This window comes from Arabidopsis lyrata (genome assembly GCF_000004255.2).
Source record: "Arabidopsis lyrata subsp. lyrata unplaced genomic scaffold ARALYscaffold_1, whole genome shotgun sequence".
Lineage (NCBI taxonomy): Eukaryota > Viridiplantae > Streptophyta > Magnoliopsida > Brassicales > Brassicaceae > Arabidopsis > Arabidopsis lyrata.
Window position 1 is genome coordinate 6,162,782 of NW_003302555.1, and position 27,961 is coordinate 6,190,742.

Below are 27,961 nucleotides of genomic sequence, written 5' to 3' on the forward strand. Positions count from 1 at the left end.
GTGCAATAAAACAAAAGTGTGAAAAAATTCGTTAATTGGTAATAGATTTGGATAATACGTGAAAGAAACGAAATTCATAAATGATATATATAAAGAGAAAAGTTTATCTGACCTTTTTTATGGTCGAGAATTTTATGTGACTTAATAGGAAAACAAACTGAGACAGAGAATAATAAGGGAGGTGGAGAAATATATAAATCCAAGATACATACTATAAATAGAGGTTATATACACACTAATATGGATGTGTATAGAAAGAATGGATTCTACTTAGGGAGAAAAAAAAAAAGGCAGATGTAAAATATTGGTTATATTCGAAAACAAATGACAATTGTTCATTAATTTGGCTGGATTCGACAAATGATTAGCCAAAATTTTTAAAAGTTCACTAACACATCAATTGAAAAATAAATAAATTATTTACCCCAATTTGACCCAAAAATATAAAAATATATACTTTTTTTTTCGGAAAAAAGAAAGTTCGACCATTTTTGTTGTTACCGGATTTGCTATTGAATTGCAAAATGAAATTAAACCCCTACAAGAGGCCAAGCCCAATAGAGGTTTCGTTAGCCCACTATAGTGTAATGCAATGAAGAGGACAACTGGACAAGTTTATCAGAGCTATTTGGGCCTGTCATTTAGTTATATAAATTAATTTCCATTGAGATTTGAGTTTCAAAATTATCACCAAGAGTGCAGATTGTGGCATTGTGCCGTGAGTTCGTGTTTTTTTCCTTCAAAAATTCGATTTTTTTTCTTCTTCCTAGAAAAATTATCAAGAATCTCATTTACAAAAAAGTCTCACATTTTTCATTCCTGAGATTCTCCTGGTGGATCGCTCTCTTCATCATCCTCCATAGATTCATCATAGCGTCGAAGAGAATCAAGACTGAAAAAACAAAAACGTTCATGTATTCAGTCTCGAATCGATGATAGTGACTCTAAATTCATAGTAAACGAAATGAAGAGTACCTGCAATTCTGAGGGACTTTCCAGGAGAAACCAGAGGATTGTTTAAGATGAAGTGGTAAAGACATGAAATCTTTCCAATCTTGAAGCATGATTCTGAGATCATGAAGCTTACTTTCCATACCATAGCAGCAATTGGCGTGCATTGTACGAACCAGGTTCATATCTCTGCTAGGCTCACATAATCCGCCGAAATAAGCAGTGTTCAAGAATCTCATCTTTAACCCAATGCGGAAAACAAAAGGTTCTGTCTTGAGAAAGTTAAGAACGTCCTGATCATGATATCCCGGGAATCTGAGTCTTGAAGCATACCAGTATTTGTAGAAAAGTATAGTTCGATTGTTGGACCGTACAAAGTTAAATCCTCCGTTTGGTCTATTATGTAGGTCGTTTGATCTTCCAAGGTAATGATCGCAAGCAATCTGGAAATCCGCATACATGTAAAACCGTGGAAACGGGTTCCTGAACCACATCACATCAGCATCCTGGAGAAAAGGAAAAACAAATGAACAGGTCACGTGATAGAACCAGAACATTGAGTTTCACACAAGTCTTTCATCAGTTAGCCTAATGTCAATGCTAGTACCTAACTAAAGAAGAAGATGCTAGAAAATTACCGTGAAAACAAAATTGTATCCCATCTCAAGAACAGAGCGCAGGAGATCAATCCTTCTCCACATCATCTTCAAGTAAGACCGAGTCATAAAGTAAGCTTCGCGGGAAAAATCAACTCCTTCAGTCACAAGACTGAAACAATGCTTATGCAATTCTAAACAACGCGAATAAGCCTTAGCATCCAATGCAACAATCACCAAATGATCCAAGATTTGGCTAGTTTCTTCCCCAATTCTAAAACTCTCAAAGAAGAGATCAATAACAGATCCTGGAGCTGCCCATGCTGCATTCAAAGTTGTCAAAACCACTGTCCTGTCTATCGTTGCAGCTTTACGCAGAACAACTTCCAGCTTAGGTTCCTCATTATCCTATCATAAAAACCAAATCCAGAATTTGAATGCATTCACCAAGTAAATTCATTAATATCAGAAACCATCAAATAGTTTACTAAAACTTGTAGCTCCACAATGAATCGAAAAATGAGAAAATCGCAGATAACACAGAAACTAAGTAAGATAAAACTAGTTCATACGAACAATCCACATGCAAAATCTAAACACCAGAACTAGCTATCTTGTTTATAATTTCACTGCAATTTCAATGATTTTCGCGATCAATCGAACCTAACATCTCTAAATCGTACTTTTAATATCGACGAAAATCAAATTCGCGAAGAACGTCGAAAAGAAGACTAACCAGATAAGAAGAGAAATCGAATATGGGAGGGGAGAAAGACAAGGAATCAGCGGCTCTATACAGAAGGAAGCAAGAGATGGAGATGGCGGCAAGAAAAAGAGCAGCTCGGCGCACCGGGATTGATGATCCCGGAGACATTTCTTCGCCGGAGAAATTATTAACGGAGGACGAAGCCTCGAGGCTCGCCGTGTGGAATCTCGAACCGACACGGTGCGATAGATTCATCCCCACCGACCATCGTCACTGCTACTATCAATGTTATTTTGCCGAATATTTTAATTTCTATTATTAATCATCAATTTCTGCAAAAATATGGTTATAAATTTAATGTGTACATAAATATACACCCACTACTAAACGCTGCGTTTAAGAAGGATTTAAACGCTGCGTTTAAGAAGGATTTAAACGCTGCGTTTTAAGGCACCATTTTCCTTAAACTCTATTAAACGCATTTTTTTGTTTTAAAATATGAATCGCTTAAAGATTTCTTTAAACCATGAAAAAGCAAACACTAATCTCCGCATAAAACATTAATTTGTCACCCAAACAAAAACAATATTTAATCTTATCTCCTAACATATCATATATAACATCTGATTTCATAAGAAGACCAACAGAATAAGTTCATAACAAGTCGAACTACCTCGGCTTAATCAATTCAAACTTTCAAGTTTTGTTAGTAAAATACGATGCGATTGTGACATTGTAGACCGACCGCCAAAAAAATCATCACAATCGCAAAAAACAATAAAAAAAAATCAAGAGGCCTAACTAAAAGATTAGGAAATTTTTAAGTGGTTTTAAAACAATCTAAAAGGTCACTATACTAAAATTTAAAACAAAGGAACAAAGCTGAACAAAAGCTTCAGCTATGGAGTAGAGAAAACGAGAGATTAAGATTAAGATCAATCTTCGAAGAAGCAAAACAATCTCTGAAGATGAATGGAGCAGAAGAAGATGAGACTGCTTCGCTTGTTTCACTTAGTGATGATGATGCATTACTTCTCCAACGTTGTTGATGATTATGAGGATGATTCAACGACAGAGACAGCGATAATTTTTCTTCTTCGTGTTCGTTTTCGTTTTCTCGCCATGTGCTTTTCCAATTGTTCTTCGTGTTCTCAGCCTAAATTCCAAAGACATAATAAACTCTTAAAGTTACTTCTAATTCTTAGGTTTGATTATAAGGTTTATGACCTTTTTTCATAATAGGATTGCACGAGAACATAAGATTTGAATTTGTAACAAATCTACAAATTCTTCTACACAAATCAACGGTTTAATTTCAACAATCCTTATTGGCTATGACTAAAATCAATGAACTAGCGGCCTAATGATCACGATTACTTGCTCCATCAAATATAAGTCATGATTTTACTCTAACAGATCAATTTTTCTCTACTAGATCAACTCTTTTACCCATACAATGGGTTAGTGTTAATTATCTAATTATTAAATAATGAATAATTAAACTAGTAGTGCTTACTACTTAAGAATTTATTGACAATAAAATCACTATCTGAAAATTTTCAGTACCGAGCCCCATGCTACCCTAGTGTTGAGTTGACCCATACCATAACAATGTTCAGTGGTTTAGTGAGTGTTTACCTGAGTCTTAAATATTTTTATTATTGATGTCAACTTTTCGCAACGGCTATTTATGAAACCATATGATAAAATTGAATATATTTAATACCTCGAGAAAGTGATGAGACTGAAATTTGATGGACTCGCCATTGCCTGCAAATGTCTTCGTTCTCTCCATGTTCATGATGTTAAGAAAGTCATCGTCATCATTATCAGTCGCTGAAGTCTGCTCTCTTCTCCCCAAAAATAATAAAGAGAAAACAAAAATCTTTAAATTCGACAATTCATATTCAAACAAAACTGTATGATAACATACCTATTTTCTGTAATAAAATTAAAACACTTGTCAGAAACAAATTAATATTCCCTTGCCATTTTTTCCCAAGAAAATAAAAAATAAAAATTACCTAAAGTTAAAAGAGTGAAAACCCAAAAAACAATCATTCCTTGCGTGTACAGACAAGTTGTCATGAAGATGATCTTCTTCATTGTCTTGTCTTCTTCTTCTTGAAGATGGTGAAGAACTCTCTTCTGTCCCCCAAAAATATACATATAATAAAACATTAATTAATTTACGACCAAGATGAATATTCTCTTCACTCTCTTTCTTATTTTCGCCTAATATTCTCTTCTCTCTTTTTTTTCCATTAAATTAAAAGAAGCACCTATTTACTTATAAGGCCATATTTAGCCTGTTCTTACAGTTTTTTAATAATTAAAAATGGATTTCGAGGGTTAAGAACTGAAGAAGTGATCTTGGGCTAGAACTGTTTCAAGGGTGTTCTCCGAGTGACGTGTCCGTCTCTGAGTGGGTAGCATTTTTAAGTGTTGGGCTTTTTTTTTCAACCCAATCACACAAATAAACCGGTCTAAAATGTACATTATATACCAAAACAAAAATTACAACTCTAAAAAATACAAGTGTTTAGTTTTGTAATATTTTCAATTTCAATTTTTTTTTTTAATTTTAAAAAACATTTAAAATTTTTGATTATTAAATTATTACTCCCTCTGTTCCTAGTTATTTGATGTTTTAGGTTTTTTACTTGTTCCACCAAAATTTCCACCAAGGTTGATGTTTTGTAAAAACATTATTATTATTTTTTTACCAATAGTAGAAGGAGTGAAATAAAACTAATATTATTAAACTAATAAAATAATAATTAAAAAATATAAAAATTATTTTTTCTTAATTTGTGTATAAAACTAAAACATCATTGTTTTAGGAACAGAGAAAGTATTTTCTATGTTCTAAACATGTTCTGCCAATAATCACTTACTTTACAAAAATTCTTATTTAATGCTCTTACAATATTTTAATTTTTTTTTTCCCCAAGAACAAGCTTCAATGTTATTATACCCTTGCATATGCCCTAAGGCTATAGCCAATCTCTTTATCCTTATTTTTCATAAATATTTCACCAGTATATGCATATTTCTGACAGTGGTGGGAGTGAGATTTAAATTTATGCATTAATACAGATTTTATGTGAATGGTGGGGATATGAAAAGAACTGTCCTAATCTTGAAACTATGACGTTTTAGGGTGTAATTTGTTGATGCCTCATCATATAAACAACAAAATATGAACTCATTACCTGGTTTTCCAAGAAGAGTGAGTCTGGATCCCCTATACATCTGCCGTTTAATCAAAACAATGAAAACTGTTTTAAAAATATTCAAATCACTAAAAGATAAGGTGAAAAAAGCAGTGTGGTGTTATATACGAATAAACAGTACAAGACAATTAATACTATTAAAATAAAGTTTATTTTTAGTATTTTCTTTGACCTGGAGATGGCTCTTGACGTGTGATATGGTTAGTCCCTTGACATCCATTATCTTCAGAACAAGTTTTGGAGTTGCTTCTGTTTCATTCAAACCAAAAAATACAACATTTAAAGATCTTGACTATGACGATAATGAATATGGATATATATTGAAGAATTTTAAAAATATTCATAGCTGTTGAAATAAAAGCAACAAAAACCAAACTTTAAGATATCTGAAAAACAAAAGCCAAAAAAAGGTGGTTAAAAAGACTAACTATATTGACCGCCGAGCAAATCAACGGCGTGAACAAAACTCCGGTGAAGTTCCGGCGTCCATCTAAGACGAGGCACTGGAGATCGTACGTACGGTCTAACCCCACCAATCCGTCCATCGCTGCTTCTTCCACACCTACCCATTAGAAAACCCTAATTCTTTTGATCTTGATGTCTTGAAAAAAAAAGACGTTTTTTTTGCTTTCTGTATAGAAGAAGCCAGAGGTAGAGAGATGTTGAAGAAGAAGAACCCAAAGAGAGGATTGTGATTTTGTGAGTGAATGTTAAAGATTAAAAAAGGACAAAAGGTTTCTGTTTTTATAGAAGATAAATGTTTCTTTTTCCTTCCTATTTATTCCCCTTTGTCTCTTTTTGGAAGAACTACTTATATGTGTGTGTATATATAAGAAGCTAAAGAAAAATCATAACTCAAGAAATTGTGTGATATGATTAGTAATTCTTGGACGAGAAAGAAGAATGAATATGATATATTTAATTATTTTATAATTAGTAACCAGCTGGAATGTTGTTATACTTTTATATAGTTTGAGGTGACATGTGTTTTTGACCTAACAGAATAAAATACATTCAACACAAATTTATCATCCATTTGACTTTGCATGCATTCGTAGAAAATAGCTTTACAAGAATCTTTTTGAGTTTTGGTTGGTATCCATAATCCATGGACCACTCCCGTCGAAGAAATGTTAGGATTAACCAGCGAAATAGTAAAGAGGTTAAATTATTGGAGCATTTTTTCATTATTACCATTTATTTATAAAAAAATCATATGAAAGTTGTATGCTTTAAAAATTAGTTTACATACAAATATGTGAAATTTTATGATTATCTATCATAATTTTTTTCATCTCAACAGCCACTAAAATATCATTTAGCACCATATATATTTGTATTAAGATGTACTCTCTCTGTTCCCTTAAGTTTAAGTTTGATGTTTTGGGTTTTGCACATAAATTAAGAAAAACTAATTTTTATATTATTTAATTATTTGTTTGTTTGTTTAATAATTTTAGTTTCACTTCTCTTTTCTTTCTATTGGTTAAGATTAAAAATAATAATAATATTAATTTTTAATAATAATATTAAAAATAATAATAATAATAATATTATTACAAAACATCAAATTTTTGGAACAAAAAAAATCCCAAAACATAAAACTATTAGGACAGAGGGAGTACTTATTAGTTATTTTGTAGAAGAATCACATATTTGCTTGTGGTTTGTTTTGTCCAATCCTAATTGCTTACAAGAATTACCTTATTGGGATTTGGGATTTACCCAAATGAAGAAGTTTCCTCTAGGTGCCACACTTTTTTCCTCATAGGTTATTTTAGACCAAATTAAAATAAATAAAAATAAGGAAAATGAAAATAGCCCAACTGCTAAGCTTTGACCTTAGGATCATCATTCCATTCTTTTTTATTTTTAGTTTCTCTTTTTTTAAGAAAAAAATTTGTTTCTGGGGTTTCGTGTTATTTAATTATTTACTTTCTGATAATTAGAAAGTCATAATAATGGTCCTTCGTACGTATCTGAACCAACCTTTTGACTTCATTCCCCTAATTTCCTTTTTACATTTTCGTCCATTTCCAATTCATTCCTTTTATTTTTGTTCTTCTCTAATACTTACACGCAATTTCTGAAAAAATAAAAAATGTAATGATATGCTTTACACATGCCCCTATGCTTCTGCTTCTTTCCAGTTTGTCCTCTTACTTTTTCGTTCTTTCTGATTTCTTCCTGCATATTGAAAACAAATCAAAATCATTTCCCTATGTGGTAGCCCATTAAAAATACTGGTTCGGGATTCTTGATCTCTTTAAAATAAGGGATTATTGTTTAAAATGCCCTTTTTTGGGAAAAACTTACGAAAATGCCCTTTTTTAATAGTTTACGGATTTTGTCATTTTTTAACACTTAAAAATTTACGTATTTAGGATTTTTTTTTCCAAAAATACGTACTTTATACCAAATACTAAACCCTAAGAACAAATGGAACCGACTAAACCCAAACATAACGAGTGAAACGCATGTTAAATCATATTTTTGGAGCATGAAAAAAGGCAAAATGCATAAACTATTCAAAAAAGGACAAAATCCACAAATGCCCTTATGAAAAAGGACAAAATCCGTAATTTATTCTTAAAATAAATCTCTACAAAATTCGAATTATAATTTGAAATAACCATATGTTTTTATATATATATATATATATATATATATTTGGTATTTTTGTATGTTAGTTACTATTCCCTCTATTCATGAAATAATGATGTTTTGAGTTTTCACACAATTTAAGAAAAAGTAAAATTTATATTTTTTATTATTTTAATAATGTTAATTCTATTTTTCTCCTCCTTGGTTTCAAATGAAAGTAATAATGATGTTTCTACAAAACATAGATCTTTGTGGAACAAGATAAAAAAACTAAAACATCAAAAGGAACAGAGGGAGTATATATCACAAAAGAAGAAGTTTATCCATATGTGGATAATCCAATTCGTAATACATTATACTATGTAAAACCTTTCAGAAATATTGAACTCAAAATTGCAATAATCTTCAAATTTTTAGTATAAACCTTAGATCTAAGCTAACCATTAGAGTTAAAATGCTTCCACGAAACGATTATATTTTTAACGCAACATTGCTATAAAAACTTTTTGGACCCCATGCGAAGACCATAAGCAATTCAGCGTATGATCTTAGCCATTTGTGAAATGTGACGAGCTAGATCACTAACCCCTAATGTTTCATAGCTCCTAATATAATTCGGATCCCACATTATTATAGATAATACTAAATTCAAAATAAAAGAATATGAAGAGAAAGATTTAAAAAAAAAAAAAAAGAGTAAGAAAAAAACGTAGGAAGTTGCTTAAAGAAGGAGGGTGGGACGTAAATGTCGTCGATGACGAAATGGACAAATGTGTATGTAAGTAGTACGCATAGTCATCTTATTGACCATAACCTATGTTTTATTTTATTTTATTTTTAGTTTTATTTTATTTTTTATAATTCAGGGGAATCCCAGACCTATGGAGGGGTCCAGACTAATCCCCTGAGGGAGGTGCAGCCCACAGATAGACTCTCTCTCCGGGTATGCAAATGGGCCGAAAGCAAAGACCCATATCCATGTGGCCAAGTGGAGATCTAAAAATTGCGCGCTTGCGGAGAATCGATCCATGGCCTACACCAACAGGACAACTCTTCCACAAGTGGCAACCACTAGACCAAGAACACTTGGTTAACCCATGTTTTATTTCGATCTCTTGATTTCTTTTTTTCTTTTATTTTACATTAAAATATATCAGATTTTTGTTTGTCTTGGTTTCATTTCATGCATCTATGTTTTGATAGTATATGCAAGCAAATATTATATGGTTTCCAAAATGATTATTGTCGTTCTTTTTTTTTTTTTTCCATCTATAATTATTGTCGTTTCGGTTGAAATAACACACTAACTATTTCATTCATATTAATTACCCTTAGGAAATGTTTATACCGTATATATCAAAATCACATTATTAAAATTCACAAAATAGTACTACAACTTTTTGGAGTGAAACATCGGCTGTGACTGGTTAAAAAGTTAGAAGAAATGAAAAGAAAAAATAGAAGAAAATAAATGTCACATCAAGAAGAAAAATGAATTCTACTAGTTTTGAGGAAGGAAGAATTTCTCTCCTTTAGTTACTTTTTGATATTTTCATCTGATATAATTTTCTTCTGATTTTTTTTTGACTAGTGCATGTCAAAAAAATAAAAAAATTTCCCTTTTTCATTTCTTCTATTAAGGCTGACCGGTCACACCCATCATATTTCAAGTAAACAAAATTGGTATATTGCGGTAACCGTCCGTACTAAGTTGGTATGTCTCATTTATTTCACACCATTAATAATGTACCATTTATACCTTATTTCCCACTGGGTTCCATTTCGATGCTACCTATTCAACAAAAATACATATGCAAGAATTCCAACAAAACCGACCAGAATGAGAAAGTTGCATACATTACACTCTAAAAATCAAACCAAGCCGTAATACTAAAATCAACTGGAGGTTACGTGATACGTACAAAGTGGACCTTTTTAACCCATACGAACGAATCACGAAGCCTAATGTTATTAGAAAATGTCAAGGTGATGTTCTTGACCTTCAAGATAAAGACTACAATACATAACACACGTTTTGATTTTATTCACTTTTGCACCTAAATCCTAAAATCTAGCCAAAGTGTCGTATATATATATATACACATATAAACATAAATGTATAGACACAATACGTCAATAAACATGTGACATGTGCAATATGTTCTGCTTATATGCAAAAAACCACTTTAATGATTTAGAAAATCTAAGCAAATGGTGTGAAACTAAATGTTGATCTGCAGATGTTATCTTAACATGTTTAACTATCGGCTTTACAAAGAAACACGAATTATCTACTATCTATTGAAAAAGATAGGTGATAGTAGGAACTGCCTTTTAAAAAAAAAAAAAAAAAAATACGAAGCCCATTTTATTTAGAATTAAAATTTGATTATGAATCTGATTGTTTTATAAGTTTATACTGATCAGTGAACTGACAATTTATCACATACGAAGTTGGTAAGGGGAAACGGTGGCTACATGCCGCGACATTAGTTTTGTTTTCCGAAATAATTCTATGAAAAATCAAACATTTATTGAATCGCCAAATAGATCCAAAAGAAATTTATTGTGAAATTGACTGCAGGTCCATGATTCATGGCTTTTACTACAATCAAACATTCAATGAGTTTCTTCGACTGATATTTAGTATTTGTGTGTGTAAGATATATTATACACACAGCTTGACAATATAGGATTGTTGAAAAAGAGATTTTGGATTATCATAACGGCTAAATTCTATTTTGATTCAGAAAATTCTCACCGAACCATTACATGTATTATTTTATTTAAGCGTTATTTTCTCACCCTTACACTTTAATTGATTTCAATCATAGCACACGCACAAACTATACAAATTATAAAATATAGTAAAAGGTGTAATCAACCAAGAGAGAAAAACACCTAGAGAGGGTTTGTTTAAAAGTGTGATTTGAGAATATGGGCCACCAAAATAACATATTTAATACTAACTGTTCGTCTCAAAACGATTTAATTTAAAACTCTATGCCAAAGAATAGGTAGTCAATACTATATTTCAATGAGATGTGGTCATGTGAAAAAGATTTTGGGAATAAGAACCAAACAACCATTGACTTTCATTCCTTGAAACATTGGAAGTATATATGTTTGCTATATTATTTTTTATTTCTTTTCTTTTTTTCTCATCATGAAATGGTTTAAAATCCACCTTCTACCACTTTTCCCAAGGATAAGATGAAGTAAATTGGGGAAACAGTAATTTCGGTTTTAATACTAAACAGTAAACTCGGAGAGATTATGTGAACGGTGGAACTAAATAGTCAATGATTCAACACTTGAAAAGATTGCATGGAGAATTTGTATCATACATTTGAATTTGAGGACATGACACACTGGAGCATAAGTTAAGAGCTTCCTGTCCAGATATATCAAAACTCGAAAAAGGGAAATCATAACATGTTGGAAAATTCAAGAGAAACTTTAGGTTTTTAGAGGCAGCACACACATGGTTGTAATCATAACAAGTAGAGACAATTGAAGAATATCACAAGTTTGATTGTGTAGATTGTAATGGCAGGTGATAAGAAGAAGAAAGAGAGGGACATAAAGAGAATAATTCTCCCTTTACAGGCTTTGTAAATGTTTTCTTATCCACCAATCCATAATTGCATTTTTTTTTGCAGAATCTTCTATACAATTTCTAAATGCAGTATTACACGGCCGGTCCATTGTTTATGCAAAACCAAAACTAAAAGAAAAATTGTGCGAGTCATAACTTCTCTAAGTTCTTTTGCTAGTGTTCTGGACCTAGGCATGAGAGTATGCACTATGGTTCTATATATTTTACGGAATGCACATCATTAACAGTACAAGTTCATGGGAATTTGCGTAGCAGGAGTTGGAGACAAAACAAATCATAAGATTTATTGTTTTAAGATCTAGAAGAATCTAGATAAAGGGTATGAGAGTACAAATCAAAGTTGATATACATAGCCCAACCAATTTGGAGTCCTGACCAGCCTAACAATAACCTTTTACCAAACAGATCGAAATCACAAGAGAGAAAATCAGACACTTACCTAATGTTCCAGGAAAAAGCTGTAATGAGGTATAATGGGCATTAAGAATTATGTAAGGAACTATCAAATTGAGCATCATTACATCAAAGAATGAAACCGAGACCAAATAAATATGTAGATGATATAACACTTTGAGGAAATGAAAAGGCTGCGGCAAAGTAATCGTGGGTCCAACTATACTTATTCAAATTATTGAAATCAGATCAAATGTTTGAGGAAAAGAAGAATATAAACCAAGGAGATATTTTTCTCATCGAGATTGAATAAGCGGATAGATATATGGATACTCTCCGGATACAAACATTTTGTTTTTGATATTAATAACTCTATTACCTTTTGCTGTAATTTCACTTGATCATACGCATATGACACACAAGCGAAGCTCTAAGCTCAGTGCAATTAACAAAGAACAATTCAATTGACCAAAAAAAATGGTTTGGGAATAATCTCTTCTTTTCAGAGAGATGTAGTAAAAATATTGTTAAAACTCAAACCTAGTTCACAATAACATAACATCATCAAACATAGTTTCTTAAACCTGAAATATTTCATTTGTTGGCCTCCTCAGATAGAAACTGTGACTTTGTGTCTCAGTTCTTCTGTTCCATTTATTGATTTCCTGAGTTGCTTGTTTCTGCAGCAAGACGAGCACTTTCCTTCTCAAAGAAATCGAATTCTTGGAGGATCTTAGTAAGCTTGTTTGCGTTGTCTTCTTTTATATTCGCAGGGACCTTCTCTTCGTAAGTAGACACACTCATCATCTTCTGCAACTTCTCCTTTTGTCTGATGGAACAACAAAATAAAATGTCTGTCATACGAGGAAATATTAGGAAACTAACATGTAATTCAAACATTTTGTTTTGATTCAATAACAAATCTAGGAACTTACTTTTGTAGTTCACCAATCTTGTTTCTGATTTTTTCTTGTTCAGCTTCGGTGTTAATGGCTCCGTCCACTTTTAGATACACCTTGAGGTTCTCGTTCACCGTCTCAACTGAAGATCCAGGTGGGGCTGCGTGTTCTCCCTTTAGCAAAACCTATACCAAAGCCCCATGGAAACTCAGAAATGATACACAAAACAAAATAGAGAAACCGTAAGACAGAAATTGAAGATAGAATTTTACCTCCAAGGATGATAGATTTGCAAGGGTTCTGATCTCCAACTCGTGAGACTTTACAATTTCAGCTGTTACGTTGTTTTCACACAGAGCAAAAGCAGGTAACCTGAGAAAAATGATCACAACGATTAAGTAACCTTTTTAGTGACATTGTATTTTTAAAAATGCAGGATGGTTGATGAAATGTCTCAAAGTGTTCCTCGAATGAGGCTTTAATCATATACTCAGTCAGACCTTTCATTTTTCTGTTTCTCCAGCAACCCAGCCCTGAGTGCCCTCATGCATTTCACGGTCGCGAGAATGGTTTCCATTTCGCTCTCCACTTTCTCATTTGTCCAATTCTGGGTTCATGACATCAGAAGAAAAGAGTTACAAACCCAAACAATTATGACAAGTTACTAAAAAAATCATACTGACCTCTATGGCAGATGGGTAGTCACATATCATGATAGAAGCTTTTCTTTCAGTGTCTTTGGGTGAGGGAAGCCGTTGCCATAGCTCTTCAGTAACAAAAGGCATCAGTGGGTGAAGCAGTCTCAAGCCTGTCTCCAGACTTATCCAGAGAGCATGTTGTGCATGAGCCCTCTCTGAAGCAAACGTTGGGTTGTCACCAGCAAAATAAGGCTTAATTGCTTCAATGTACACATCACAGAATTGGTATTGCCACCATGCATATACTGTGGTGGCTGCATCCGAGAACTCAAATGCATCCAGTGACTCTACTGTCTTTGATACTGCCTTATTTAGAACAGAGAGAATCCATTGGCAGCTGAAAGGCATGGTTTCAGGACTTAGTGTCTGCGGAGGGGTATAATCATCCCCAAGCTTCATCATTGCAAATCTGACGGCGTTCCACAGTTTATTACACCATTGACGGTAACCAACAACTCGGAGAATGTCCAAGTTAATTTTATCAGACTAGAAAAGAATCAAGAAAAAGAGCAATATTTAGTTTATAGAACATACACTGAAGGAGGTTGTTAGGGTCAGGGACGGTGCAATGGATAGTACCTGAGCAGTGTAAGAGACGAGCGCAAATCGAAGAGCATCAGCACCACATTCAGGGATACCATTTGGAAAGTCCTTCACTTGTCCTTCTTTGGCAACAACCACCTCTTTTGGATCCAAGTTACCCTCTTCTAATCTCTTATGAAGACCTTCAAGAGTTACTCCGTTTATTACTTCAAGCGGATCAATGACATTTCCAAGAGATTTTGACATCTTACGCCCATGTGCATCACGTATCATAGGATGGAAATACACCTATAGCAAAGACAGTAATATGTTTTTGCATATAAGTACGGCTGAAAAAGTAATTAATTGCATCTAAAAGGAAGGGGGTAGTGATCCTTGTTTGACTTAAAATGTACACGTACCTTACTGAATGGAACCTCACCACCTAGTTTCATTCCCATCATAACCATACGAGCAACCCAAAAAAAGAGAATATCATGTCCAGTTTCAAGAACAGAAGTTGGATAGAAGGCTTTGAAGTCCTCAGTTACATCTGGCCATCCCAGAACAGATAATGGAAAGAGCCCAGCAGAAAACCATGTATCAAGCACATCAGGATCTCGAGTGAGTTCAAACTTCTTCCCCGCAAATTTCTGAGCAGCCTCTTTTTGAGCATCGTCCTCGGTTCTAGCAACAACCCAATGGTCACTGTACGCACCAACCTCCTTGAGCTGATCTTCCTCTAGCGTGGCATACCATGCTGGTATTCTGTGGCCCCACCAAAGCTGTCTTGAAATACACCAGTCCCGTATGTTTTCTAGCCATCTGTAAGGTAAAGCTTGTTAATAGATGGGGTAAATTAAGAAACCGCCATCGCAGCTTTATCCATACAGCTGTGCAGTAAGAGCTTTTATAGATGGGGTAAATTAAGAAACCAAAGAGTAAAAGATAAATGAAAGAAACCTTCTCCATTCTGCTGTGTACTGCTTTGGTACAAACTCGAGCTTCTTGTTTTCATCAGTAATAGCAACATCAAGAGCCTCCTTTCCAATCATGCTGCAGTTAACGTACCATTGGGGCTTTATCATAGGCTCAATAACATCACTAGTTCTTGAGCAAAGTCCAAGCCTCATTTCATTGTTTTTGGCACCTCTGTACAGCCCCTGAATTATTGAGAAAACTGTTAAAATCTACAAGACACTTTCAAGCAACTACCCACAGTCTAACAAATCTTCTCAAACCAACAATCAAAGAAAATTCTATCTACAGTATATGTTATGTGAAGAGTTAGAGAAAATTACCTGCTTCTGCAGAGCTTCAACAACTGCCTCTCGAGCTGCAAAGCGTGGCATCCCTGCGAAGTCAGACCCGCCATTTGTGTTGATTTTCCCATCATCAGTGAATATATTTATAAATTCCAGCTTGTGGCGCTTTCCAACCTCACAATCATTGGGGTCATGGGCAGGAGTAATCTACAAAACAAGAATTAAGTAACTTTGACACAAGAAAAACAACTAATATGGGTAGAAACCTAGCGTCAAATATATAAGATAGAGGTGTACCTTAACACAACCAGTGCCAAAATTTGGATCAACAAGTATTCCATCACAGATAATAGGTAACTTCCGTCCATTAAATGGGTGCACAGCAAACTTCCCATGGAGATGCTTGTATCTTGCATCATCAGGATGAATAGCAATAGCAGTATCCCCAAGCATCGTTTCCACCCTGGTAGTGGCAACAACAACCTCTCCCAAGCCTCCCTCCAGAGGGTAAGCAAACGAGGTAAGAAGACCAAATTCTACTGGCTTCTCATAGCCAGGAACCTTTAGTAGCGTTCTTTCTTTTATGTCGATATACTCAACCTACAAATATTAGACACTCCACATAAAGAGGATGCCGTCCAACAATCATAGTCAAACAGTTGCTGCTGACTTACCTCTTCATCAGATATGGCTGTTCTCAAAACACAATCCCAATTAACAAGCCGAATATCCCTGCACATGGTATGCCTTCAGTCAAATGTGCTTTCTTTCAACAAATAACTGAAAAAAGTTAAGGAGTCGTATATTCCTTTTTTGTTGTATATTACTGTTTCCATAGATTTTTACTACAGGAATCCTGTAGCTTGCATCAAAGAACAAAGTCAGACTTCAACATACCTATATATAAGCCCTTCTTTGTATAACCGTACAAAGGCCTCAGTGACAGCTTTTGATCTTTGCTCGTCCATTGTAAAACACTAAAAATTTACAGGCAGAAACACATCTGTAAGATGGACAGCCCAGGGACACAAGTGAAGATAAAAATTCATTTATATATATGTTCACCTAGTGGCGAAATAAATGAAACATAGCTATTATTCATTAACATTAATCCAAGAAAGATCAAATTACTGGATTTTACCTCACGAGACCAATCAAGAGAAGCTCCTAGGCTCCGTAGCTGTGTTAGAATTGTTCCGCCGTACTGGTTCTTCCACTTCCACACCTTTTCCATGATCACAAGCAAAACATGAATTTTTGTATAATGATAAAAGGAAAGTATTCATCAACATATTTTTATTTTCAACTCACTTCCTTTACGAATTCTTCACGGCCAACATCATGCCTAGTCATTCCTCTCTCACGCATGAGCTTTTTCTCAACCACAACCTAGAATGTACACCAAAGTAAAAAATATAATACAATGTGTAATAGATAAAACTACAAGCATGTAGCCCAACGAGGATTCACTCTATAGGCTGAAATTACTAATATGGGACATGAGATAGGGGCGAACCTGTGTAGCTATACCAGCATGGTCAACCCCGGGTACCCACAAAGCATTATACCCAGACATTCTCTTCCAACGAATAATTGTATCCTGCATCAGCAAATATACAGTCGCTGATCATCGGGAGGAGCAGTAGAAAAAAACAATAGCACCAAACAATGTAAACCTCAATTGCAGCTGTTAGCGCATGGCCAATATGCAAGGCTCCAGTCACATTTGGAGGAGGAAGAACCTGCAGAATCAATCAAAGGATTAAAGAAAAACTTTATAATCTTCAAACTAGTATTAATAATTTCAGAAGCACAAGAATTTTCTCAACTGAATTTGGTTGCACAAATTAAGTATTCCAGAAGACAATAGTAAAGAAGATCGAATCAGAATGAACGAATTTAAGAATCAGATAAGGCCTTACAATAACAAAAGGTTTCTTGGAACTCTTAGCATCCGCCTTAAAAAGGTCGGATTTTTCCCACCAAGCATACCATCTGATCCAATTACAGAATAACACAGCAATTATTTAGAGGAAGTTTTGTGCATGAATGACCACGCTCAAATTTATGTCAAAGAAAAATCTCTCTACACTTACGATTTCTCTACCGCAGCAGGACTGTATTGTTTGGCCATCTGTGAAGAAAGCCTTTTCCTCTCACCAAGAGGAGTTTCAGGGTCCACAAAATCCTCAGGATTCTCTTCTGACACATCCCGTTTGGAACTCTTCTTTGCGCTCTTTTTGGGGACATTAGTTCCATCTTTGGCCTGTTTTGCCTACATGAGAATCACACCATGATAAGTTCCAGAAAAAAAGAAAATTAAAGATGTGGTGTACACGTTATACATACGTATGCAGCGGGAACCCGAAATGCATAACTGGAGTTCCTTAGAGATTACCTTCAGTTCTGCCAGCCTCGCTTTCTCCAAAGCTTTTTGCTTCTTCAACTCCTTTTCTTTATTCTATATAAAAATTCTTTACAGATTATTTTTAAAGTTGATATAGTACTGGAATAACTAATAACTGATGTCCAACATAACATAATGAAATCGATGACATTGAAAAAACATAAAAACCGGAATCAATATATTACTCAACTTACCACCAAAAAAAAATGAAAAGTAAGTCATTGCATTTAAAAGTGTACAATTCCACAACACTACCAAAAAAAACATAAACTAGGACTATAAGAATTTGGGGCAAGTACTCAAATTATTAATGTAGAACACGTTTTCATTCTGATAGAGTGAAGACGGTAGCTCTAACTTTTTTATCTTAAAAATAACTAAGCAATTCTATCTATCTACGATCTCATCAGTTCCATTTTCCAGATGGGCAATCCATAAGTTGTCCCTAAGAGAACATTGCCCACCAAAGCCAATTGCATCACTATCCAATCTCTCTAAGCTATTCCCATGATTGAACAACAAACTCAACCACACTCGTCTACCAGATTCTAGATATCAAAATTGTTAAAATCAAGCTCATCGAGAACAGTATAATCACGTTAAATCGACCCACGAAATGTTTCTGATAAATGGGGAAAGACAAATGAGAAGTCAAACCTTCTCTTCCTTCTTCTTCTTCCGCTCAAGTTCCTCCTCTGTAAGGATCTTCTTCTCTGATTCAGACTGCGAAATTTACAAGAAGAAAAAAAAGATTCAAATTCTCAGAAGAATTTCGAGGAATCAGGTGGTAAATCCAACGGAGAAACAATCGGTAATTACAAAATCGTACCATTGTTCTGGAACCGTGAAACGAACGCAGGAGCTGATTCGTAAGCGTCGGAGATAAGAAGGTGGCCTGAGAACGAGAAGCTGAAGAACAAGATACAAATAACGGCTTGGCTCTTCTGAGGAAGAGTAGTGACATAGACAGAAAACCTGCTAGGGCTAATTGAAATTCTTTTTTTTAACACTATAGAAAGAAAAAAAAAAACATTTTTAACTTCAAAAAACAGAAATTAAACCTGAAAAAAGTTTAGATTTGGGTTACAACAAGTTGGGCATTTCGTTTCCAGCCCAGTGGGCTTGGAATTACAACGCTCAATATATATATTTCAAGCTCCTCTTGAGTCTTCTTCACTGATCCCTGAGTTTCTGCATCGGAGTATAGCTTCATCACTCTTTGTGCAAATAGCAAACCGCAGAATTTCATCGCCGGCCCATTCAGGTTTTCCGTATGATTAGGTTTCATTGAAGAGAAGCTGTGATGAATCAACGAGTGTGATTTCTTTCAAGATACGCGATGTGTATTGGAGAGATGTCTAAAAAAGGTTGAGAAGAAATCACAACATTCAACTACTTCAGATAAACAGTAAAAAAAAAATCATGTGACTAAGAAACCAGAGACATGGTTTTGTCTGGTTATTACACTGACCTTCACACACCATGTTTACATTTAACTTAATACCAGAAAGATCACAGTGATGGAGAAGGGATTCAAAATAGCAGTTTTTGTGGTGCGAGTGACTCAGCCAATGATCATCTTGTTGAAGAATTCTGCTTGCTCCGGGAAGAATTCCAAAAGCTCGTCTTTGGTTACCCACACAAAATCCTCGCAGTTGCTTATGTTGTATTTCGATGCTGCTACTACACTGCATTTGAAGAAGAACCTCTACACAACAACAACAAAATTCAGTTTAGAAATCTTGAGCTTCTGAAATTATTAATACTAGTAAAACCCCGTCAAGGTTTGTTCTTACCTTGTAAGATGGCAAATCAGGCATTTCTTCTGTAGGTTGTATGGCCATGTGAGCCATTGGAGCATTTCCAACAAAGTATGTGTGAGTGAGGTCTCCTAAGACTGACTTCAAAGCAGATTCCGCGCACTGCAAATACCGAATTCACATAACAACAATAAGCACATGAATGAAGTTTCATGGTCATACGGATTGAAATAGAGTCATCAAATAAAACAAACAAACACCTTGCGAAGAGTTGGCTCAGAATCGTAGACTTTCTCTGGGAAATGCCAGACAGGTTTGTCACTAGTAGCTCCAAATGGCTTGCCGAAGATGAGAAGATACAACTTTTTGTCTAGAGCTCTATATAATGACCTTGTAATAGCAGCATTTTTCCAAAACTAAGTATCAATCGTCAATCGAATAGTAACACAACAGTGCAAGAAACTTTAAGGGGTGTGAACAACTTACTTCCTATCGTTATTCTTGTCAGCCTCTGTAATTCTAGGAGCAGGTACATAGTCCATTTGATATTCACCCTTGGCTCTGTATTCACGCATCAAAAGATTAACCAAAGACGAAATAGAATTTTCATGTAAGCTTCACTACACTTGTAGAAAATTGAAACTGAGCTATACAGAACCTTCACTATATATCTATGAGTATATAACAGTTCTAATAGTTCACTTCAGGCATGGTAATTCTTCTGCTCAGAACTCAATAACCAAGCAACAGTAACTCACCAAGCTACACGAAAAACGCCAATCTAACATTCTTTGCTATTGCCATGTTAAGGATGACACAAAGTTGAATGCACAAGAAACCGTTGAGTAGATTTATATGCTTGGACACATGATGACATCAAAAAAAGCAGAAACTTTTACCTGTTCTTAGCAATGTCCAAGAACTCATCTGGATATCTACGACGAAACTGCTGTTGCCAATTGAATCTACAATAGAGCAACCAAATCAAGAAGTTTCTGTGATCAAAATCAGATGAACCAGATAGTAAAATCAAAAGTTCACTGCTTAATGACTCAAATCTTATTGGCCCCTCCACATAAAAAAGCATTCTTTGGATCACACACACAACTATACTTTTTCCCCATTTTCTCTCGATTTCTCATCATTACTCAACCAAAAGAAAAACAGAGCACACGCAAGCAGTGAGAGAGCTTACTTGAACTCCTGGAAAGCGTAAACAGCAGGATCCGGTTTGGGTATGACAACGCGCAATCTCTCGAAAAGCACCGAAGCTACGATCTTATCGGAGCTCGTGCAAAACCCTCGCTTGCTCTCCAAGAGAGGTTTAGCTAGTAGCCGCAAAGATGATCTCTGCATTTCTCGATCGCAACTTAGAAACGAAATCGAATTTGGCTAGAGAACGCCGGCGCTTGAGCCTGAGAGTGAGAGAGGGTTTTTCCAAATCCCTTCAGGTCAAACAATTTCGACGGGATCGAAAAATTATTGGTTTACATAACCAGACAGAACCATAATCCGGTTTTCTCTAATTAAAATTGGATTATATAACCAAACCAGAATCCGGTTTGCTAGGCATTCGGATAGATGAAAATTTTGTGAGTCGTTCATGACAAAAAATAATATATTTATATTACCTTTAAGAAAATAATTTACACATATATTTCATTGGAAATATAATATTTAAGATACTGGTATAATTTGTGTTTATACTTAATACTGTTTATATACAGCTGAATTTGATGAAGAAATTGTAACATTACTTCGACTCATACATTTTTTTTTTTTACTTCGACTCATACATCAAAACATAGAATTTTAGTTTCTCATCACTTAATACATACACTTTACTGAACCATAAACTTATCAATCTACGTAAAGTAGTCTTGGGAAAACAACGCGACAAGTCTCGAACTATGCAGAAGAATGGTCCGTGACAACAGACCCTCTTATGGGTTCCTCTTAAAACTAAGCATCTGTGTTTTTGGTTAAAGTGTGGACTTGACTTTTTTTTTAGAGTATTTATTTAATAAAGCAATGGGTCCAAATAATAGCAAGAGACAAAATCTCCGACTGAGGCCAGAACTTAATTAGCTTCAATCGTCACCGTTTGATTCACCATAATTACTGATCGGCAATCGTGAACCGTCCAATGAACAACACATGCAAAGACAAGTATAGCACAGCTTTGGAAAAAACCAAATTTTCCTAATCTGTATTTGTTTATGAATATATAATTTACAAAAGGAGAGTCCATTAATTAAGTGGTTTTTTTATCCGTCATGGTTCTTTTGGTTGATGATATTAAAAAAAACTTGGCTAAAATCTACCCCCACTAATTAAATGGTTCCTGTTTTTGTCGTAAATGGTTCTTGTTTAAAATAATCTCAGGATTCGCCAACATAAGATATCAAAAATCTACTCGGACCCATGACAAAATAAAAGAGGCTTATATATCATGGATCAATCATCATACCGTTTAAAATTTGAAATTATATATACTAAATATTGGATATTGTATTGGTAACGTTTTCAATGCTACGTATGGAAAGAAATAGTTTAAATATGGTTTTACAAAATCAACTATTTCTGAATACCAACTAACATCTATATGGATTCATAAACTTTTGAGACAAGTAAAGTTTTAACGAGTTTGATGATGGCCAATGTGGTTAGCTTACAATTGGTAGTCTTGTTGAATAAACATTTGGAAACTATTAACAAAAAAGCTTAACTACCATGATCAAATACAAAATTTGTTATTTGATCATTATTAAACTTGCCAAACTTTTGGAAAATATATGTAAATCACAACTCCGTATATACGTTTATAATTCTTTTCCAAAATATCAACTAATTATTTCTCAATTCTAGGGATCACCGTCAAGAAAACCAACTGGATGCAAAATTTGCAATCATCAAATTTGACCAATATATATATTGTAATTTGTGTGTGTTGGACCATTCAAACTCGAATTTAAAGAAGAGAGCCCCCACAAATGATACGGTTGCAATCTTTCTAATTTTCCAATTGGGTCCCGCCGGCATGCCTACATTCGACCCCACTGAAAATTCGTATGCCGGCTATATGCATTGCAATCGAGAAAAAGCATACTTACTCGATGACAAGTAATCTATATATTTTAATTTTTTTTTTTTTAATATTTTCATATTTTGTCCCATTATTGCAAATGCGAAGTTATTTTCTCTTCTTGTTGTAAACAAATGCAAAGTACGTAAGTCATATATGGCTGTGACTGGTGTGCTACATAGAAGAAAAATATATCACGTGGTCCTATCATATTGGAAGAAAAGTTTTTTTGTTATCAAATGAATTTTTATTTTATGAGTAGAAACTTTTCTTCTACGTATTAATAGAAAGAAAAATTCTTCTCACTTCTTTTCCTGTTCTCTCTCACCAGTCAGACCCAATTAACTTTCGATAATCTTATAATCACTAGATTTCTTGTCATGCTTTTAGTAGAATTAGTGTGCTTGCTTTGTGCTATATATATATATATATATATATATATTCTCATCAATAGAAATAACAAAAAAAAAAAAAGAGGTAAGTAATGCTAAACGTGATAGGATATGACATGACCCCACGATGGAGAAGAAATGAAAGTATATAAATCTAAGGAAAAAAGTACCTAATAATAGAAGAACAGGTCGTTCACCAAATCAGAAAGCAAATTTTGCTTTGAAGAATAATACATACGGAGATAAAGCTGCAAATTTGAAATCCTCTTATGTGTAACATTGAACTCTTTTCTTTTTTTTTTGTCAACATGCATGACTTTTTTTGTAAAGAACACGCATGACTTTGATAACCCATCTTACCAAACTAGTACATCTCGTCGTTGTATTTATTACATTGTTTATTTGTAATGTTAAAACATTTCACATCAATGAAGATTACATAGATTTAAAAAAAAAGAAAAAAAAAAGATTACATAGCTAGATTCTATGTAGAATTTTGTAATTTAAGCAGAATACGGTTGAATGTGGGATTAATCAATGCATGCAACGAAGTTTCACATCTCATTTAGGTAAATTATAATTTTATAACTAAATCAATTATATAAAACCCTGATTGGTTTGAACGACTTTTTTTTTATATATATAACGTTTTATGATAGTTAAACAACTATACCCGTTTTGTTTTATGATAGTTAAACAACTATATATTTCGTATATATGTACACACGATTAGTCGATTAACTTGGTTGGTTATATTAAAAAAAAAAACTTGGTTTTGCTTATATAAAGTCGTATATATACACACTATCAGTCTAATTCAAAGTGGAAGGACAATATTCCAATTGGCGCGATAAGTACCTTACGAATTCTAAACTCATCATAATTATTTTTACCAACAAAATTAAGTTTACGGAAGATGAATGAAGCATGATGAAGGAGAAGAAATGCTCTTATACCATTTCAGATGTAACAAATTTTTCATTGTTTAAAGATTATGCTTCATTAAATTGAAAATAAACAATGTATGTTTCTTATACAAATACCTAAACCAAGATTAACATGGTAAACCAAACGATAAAGTAAACTGGGACATTAAACCATAATATAATCTGATAATTATGATTAAAATTTTATCATTCATGTAATAGATGGACAAATTAAACCACAAAATAACCAAATTTTCATATATTTGTTGTAAAAATACATAATTACACGACTAAATCAATATATCATGCATCTACCACTTTCTCTCTCTTCCATGAGTAACATGCATGAGCAGCATTAGAACATAGACATCATGATGATAGTTTCATCGCCTTTAGCCATTATTCAGTCCCCCATTTACCTAACCCCACTCAGATTTCAAAACTTAGTTTACATTTGTTCCAGTTTTGTTTTAATTTACATATTGGTCAATATCAATTCATTTCTCATTGACACATAGTTTGTCTTTGTATACCTCATCGTATATATATATATGTAAATACATTTGGACTAGATAACCTTTGGCTAGTAAAATATGCACGTATAAAATATATGATCATTCAATTGCTTGTGGGATTAATTTTAAATTAATTTACAAAACGAATGAGAGATTCGTTTATTAAGTAAAGCAGACTTCATCTAAATATCGAACACATTTTTCTGTTCTAAAAATCTCCGCCTATCCTGATTACTCTCCGCTTAATCGTTAGGCCCACCCTATCTGCCTCGATTAATGACTAATCTCCTAAAGAAATCAGTTACCTGATTACATTTTGCCTAATCCGATTACTTCCTGCCTAATCCGATTACTCTCCGTCTAATTTTACATATCTTGATTATTTTTAGATTCCAAATATAAAAAACTTTTTATTTTTGTTATTTAATCATTTAAATTGGGAGTTTGTGATGTTTTACAATGTTCAAATTTTAATAAAAATCATAAATTTATAATAAAATTCATAAAAATTAATCTCAAAAATACAGTTTTATGTGTTTACTGCAATTTTGAAAACAATATTTGATTAATATATTTTTAAAATATTAAAATAATCCTAAAACTAATCCCCGATTAATCTCCGATTTTAATCCGATTTTCCGATTAATCGCTAGACCCATACCTAACGCCCGACTAGCGCCTAACGATTTTTTAAACAAGGATTTTTCTGTTTAACTCTAATTAGTCACAAATCATATTTAAAAACTAAAATTATATTTTTGTAAAAAATGCGGTTAAAAATGTTCATTATCAACATCTCACAAATAATCACTAAAAATTTATATTATTTTGTATGAAATAGATCCTGATGGGCACACACTATCCAACCATTATTGTTCTTATCTTTTCTTTACAGTTGACTGTGTTAAGTACTAAATTCTCTCCACTGCTTTAGCTTGTTTTTTCCTCTCTCGTTTGTTTCTCATTTTATTCTTTATTTGAATTATTTAAATTTATTTAACTTTTTACTCACAACCCACCAAGATAAATAGGCAGGCACATGGTCTCCCCTTAATTCAACACATTCACAGTCAATCCACAAATCACTAAAAAAATGAGTGAGCTTTCCTACTCTCTCCCCTCTTGGGATCTCCATAACCTTGGATCACTCTTCAACCAAAACTTCAATCTAGGTACGGACAACAACATATTTGTATTACCGTTCTTTTAATTATGTATGTTTATAGATATGATTTATGTTAAGTTTGTTGGTGGCTTCTTGCAAACAAATTAATGTATTCCTTCGTTGAAAGATGAAAGTATTTGTGCTAGTAATTTAAAACAAATTCAATTAAAATATATATTTCTATATACACACACACACATAACGGGATGAATTTGGCCATGCAATGTACTTGTAGATGCATGGGGGATCATTGATGAATCGCCGGAGAATATATTCTGTTCGCCGGAGATGGAAATCGGGGACGTTTCCACGGGATACCTTGAAGACGCACTCATCGAATTCAGTGGGAGAGGCAAACGGAGACGTCTTTCCTTCAACGGCGCCGAGGACAAACCAAATTATGATATAGACCATTCTCAGGTTTTTTTTAAATTACTACTCTGTTTTTTCTTTCGTCATTTACGTAATTATATCTTTACTATTTTTTATTTCTTATGAAACTGATTTTGTTGATCGTGGAATATAATAATGCAGAATCATTGGGGCCTGTCTGAGAATTATAGTTGCACGAGTAGTCAGTTTGCAGGTGAGACCTACTTCTTTATTATTATCACCCATATGTCTTTGGAGCATAAATATTAGTAGTATTTATTATTATTATTATCATATAAATCAATATATCAGTGCAGTTTTAATATAATAGTAAGCTAATTGGATAATCTTGATGAATAATTTTTTAACATAATTTTCATATACTTAAACAGATGAATCTCCAAATTCTTCCATCGATATATATTCAGAAGGAAAATCTTCAATTTGTGCAAAAAACTCTTTCGAACCATCCTCGTCCATGTCAAGTAAGCATTCTATATTATCTTCCAAAGAAGTGTACTATATGGGATCATATCCATTTTTTCGTTGTGGATTTATGTTTATGCGTAATTGTCACACTAATATATCGCGTTAATAAAAATAAATAAATAAATTCCGGTCTATATAAACACTAATGTAACACTTGCGCATTACAGAGAAGAATGACTATGACGAAAAGAAGAGGGTAGTGTATCCATTTGGAGTGGTGAAACCAGGTGGTCGAGAAGAAGACGTAACCCTAAATGACATTAATAAGAGGATTCTAATGCCACCGGCTCGGCCGGTTCGACATCCGGTTGGAGATTTTGCATGCCGTCCGTGTGTCTCTGCAGATGGACCGGGTCTATCAGGCAAAGCCGTGGTTGCTTTCACGAAAATACAAACATTAGGGAGGGGCACAATTACTATTATAAGAACTAAGGGATGATATATGTAATATTGGTAATTAGAGGGGCACATTTACTATTATAAGAACTATGGGATGATATATGTCACGAGATATTGGAGATGTTGCAAAATGACTAATCATTGGTTGACATGTTCAAACCTATTGTTGTATATAATGAGAAAGGTTGTTATATATGTTTTTCCATTTAAAAAAAAAATCCTTCCTTTTAATTATTTTGAAACCTCTTCAAAAAAAATATCAAGATTATCACTAAAAAAAAGAAAGAAAAAGAATATCAAGATTATCTTAGAAACTCTACTAAACCAAAAAAAAAAAAAATCAAGATTTTGTATGTTATTGAATACTCTTTTTTTTCTTTTCCTTTTGATTTATTATTTTTTTTTGCATGTTCGTGCTTTTTGTTCTTTACCCTTTTTCCCCCTAGCAAACCCTTTTGTTCTTTAGTAAAATAAATATTCAGTAGACACCACATAAATAAGACGAAGCGTGAAGAAGAATAAATAGTAAAGAAATGAAAGCAAAAGAAAAGAATTTGTTGAAAAGCAAATACAAACAAAAAAGAGAGAGTATTTAGTACCTTATCATGAAATTCTCGAAGATGGGTTATATGATGTTACGCAACAAATCATTACTTTCTGACCTGTGTGTTCAAACTACTTGATGATTATTGATTATTACGTACTCTCTCCGTTTCAATTTAAAGTATGACTGGTTAATTACAATAGAAGAAAAAAAAAAACGTAGAAGTAAAAATTTTTCAGTTATATACCAGTTAAAAAAAAAATTAGAAGAAAACTTTTTCTTCTAAAATTGTCAAAAAGTAACTACAACAAAAGAATTCTTTCATCTCGTAAACAACTAGAACTCTTTTTTCTTCTTGATGGGACTTTTCTTTTCCTCTATTTTTTCTTCTCATTTCTTCTGGTTTTTTAACGAGTCA

The 27,961-nt window shown here is 33.6% G+C and overlaps 5 protein-coding genes across 6 annotated transcripts; 1 reads left to right on the plus strand and 4 right to left on the minus strand.

Annotated features, from left to right (window-relative positions):
- Positions 1-640: 640 nt before the first annotated feature.
- On the minus strand, positions 641-2,591 carry LOC110225295 (uncharacterized protein At4g15970). Its single transcript, XM_021014668.1, has 4 exons — positions 2,284-2,591; positions 1,590-1,955; positions 976-1,457; positions 641-892 (listed from the first exon to the last, which is right to left on the minus strand). Exons 1-4 carry the CDS (start codon positions 2,506-2,508, stop codon positions 814-816), a joined length of 1,152 nt encoding a protein of 383 aa, XP_020870327.1. The 5' UTR covers positions 2,509-2,591; the 3' UTR covers positions 641-813.
- A 311-nt stretch (positions 2,592-2,902) lies between these two features.
- On the minus strand, positions 2,903-6,345 carry LOC9326128 (putative Myb family transcription factor At1g14600). 2 transcript variants are annotated; one of them, XM_021010646.1, is made up of 6 exons: positions 5,918-6,345; positions 5,662-5,738; positions 5,469-5,508; positions 4,278-4,398; positions 3,980-4,103; positions 2,903-3,409 (listed from the first exon to the last, which is right to left on the minus strand). In XM_021010646.1, the coding sequence occupies exons 1-6, from the start codon at positions 6,057-6,059 to the stop codon at positions 3,149-3,151; spliced, it is 765 nt and encodes a 254-aa protein (XP_020866305.1). In that variant the 5' UTR covers positions 6,060-6,345; the 3' UTR covers positions 2,903-3,148. The 2 variants fall into 2 exon arrangements, with proteins under 2 accessions (XP_020866305.1, XP_020866304.1); XM_021010645.1 differs by having other exon boundaries at positions 4,278-4,401; positions 5,918-6,342.
- Positions 6,346-12,444: 6,099 nt separating this feature from the next.
- Positions 12,445-18,898, minus strand: LOC9328880 (valine--tRNA ligase, mitochondrial 1). The gene is made up of 21 exons (XM_002892772.2): positions 18,726-18,898; positions 18,554-18,619; positions 17,888-17,950; positions 17,586-17,764; positions 17,412-17,484; positions 17,166-17,231; positions 17,006-17,089; positions 16,801-16,878; positions 16,631-16,714; positions 16,387-16,466; positions 16,164-16,221; positions 15,787-16,089; positions 15,526-15,696; positions 15,188-15,387; positions 14,647-15,049; positions 14,282-14,533; positions 13,688-14,188; positions 13,505-13,611; positions 13,277-13,376; positions 13,041-13,189; positions 12,445-12,934 (listed from the first exon to the last, which is right to left on the minus strand). Exons 1-21 carry the CDS (start codon positions 18,858-18,860, stop codon positions 12,760-12,762), a joined length of 3,327 nt encoding a protein of 1,108 aa, XP_002892818.1. The 5' UTR covers positions 18,861-18,898; the 3' UTR covers positions 12,445-12,759.
- A 340-nt stretch (positions 18,899-19,238) lies between these two features.
- LOC9328881 (39S ribosomal protein L46, mitochondrial) lies at positions 19,239-21,218 on the minus strand. Its single transcript, XM_002892773.2, has 6 exons — positions 20,852-21,218; positions 20,556-20,621; positions 20,143-20,217; positions 19,917-20,046; positions 19,693-19,818; positions 19,239-19,604 (listed from the first exon to the last, which is right to left on the minus strand). The coding sequence occupies exons 1-6, from the start codon at positions 21,010-21,012 to the stop codon at positions 19,461-19,463; spliced, it is 702 nt and encodes a 233-aa protein (XP_002892819.1). The 5' UTR covers positions 21,013-21,218; the 3' UTR covers positions 19,239-19,460.
- A 4,118-nt stretch (positions 21,219-25,336) lies between these two features.
- LOC9328882 lies at positions 25,337-27,194 on the plus strand. Its single transcript, XM_021013335.1, has 5 exons — positions 25,337-25,746; positions 25,975-26,159; positions 26,274-26,325; positions 26,504-26,596; positions 26,768-27,194. Exons 1-5 carry the CDS (start codon positions 25,668-25,670, stop codon positions 27,037-27,039), a joined length of 681 nt encoding a protein of 226 aa, XP_020868994.1. The 5' UTR covers positions 25,337-25,667; the 3' UTR covers positions 27,040-27,194.
- Positions 27,195-27,961: the final 767 nt, after the last annotated feature.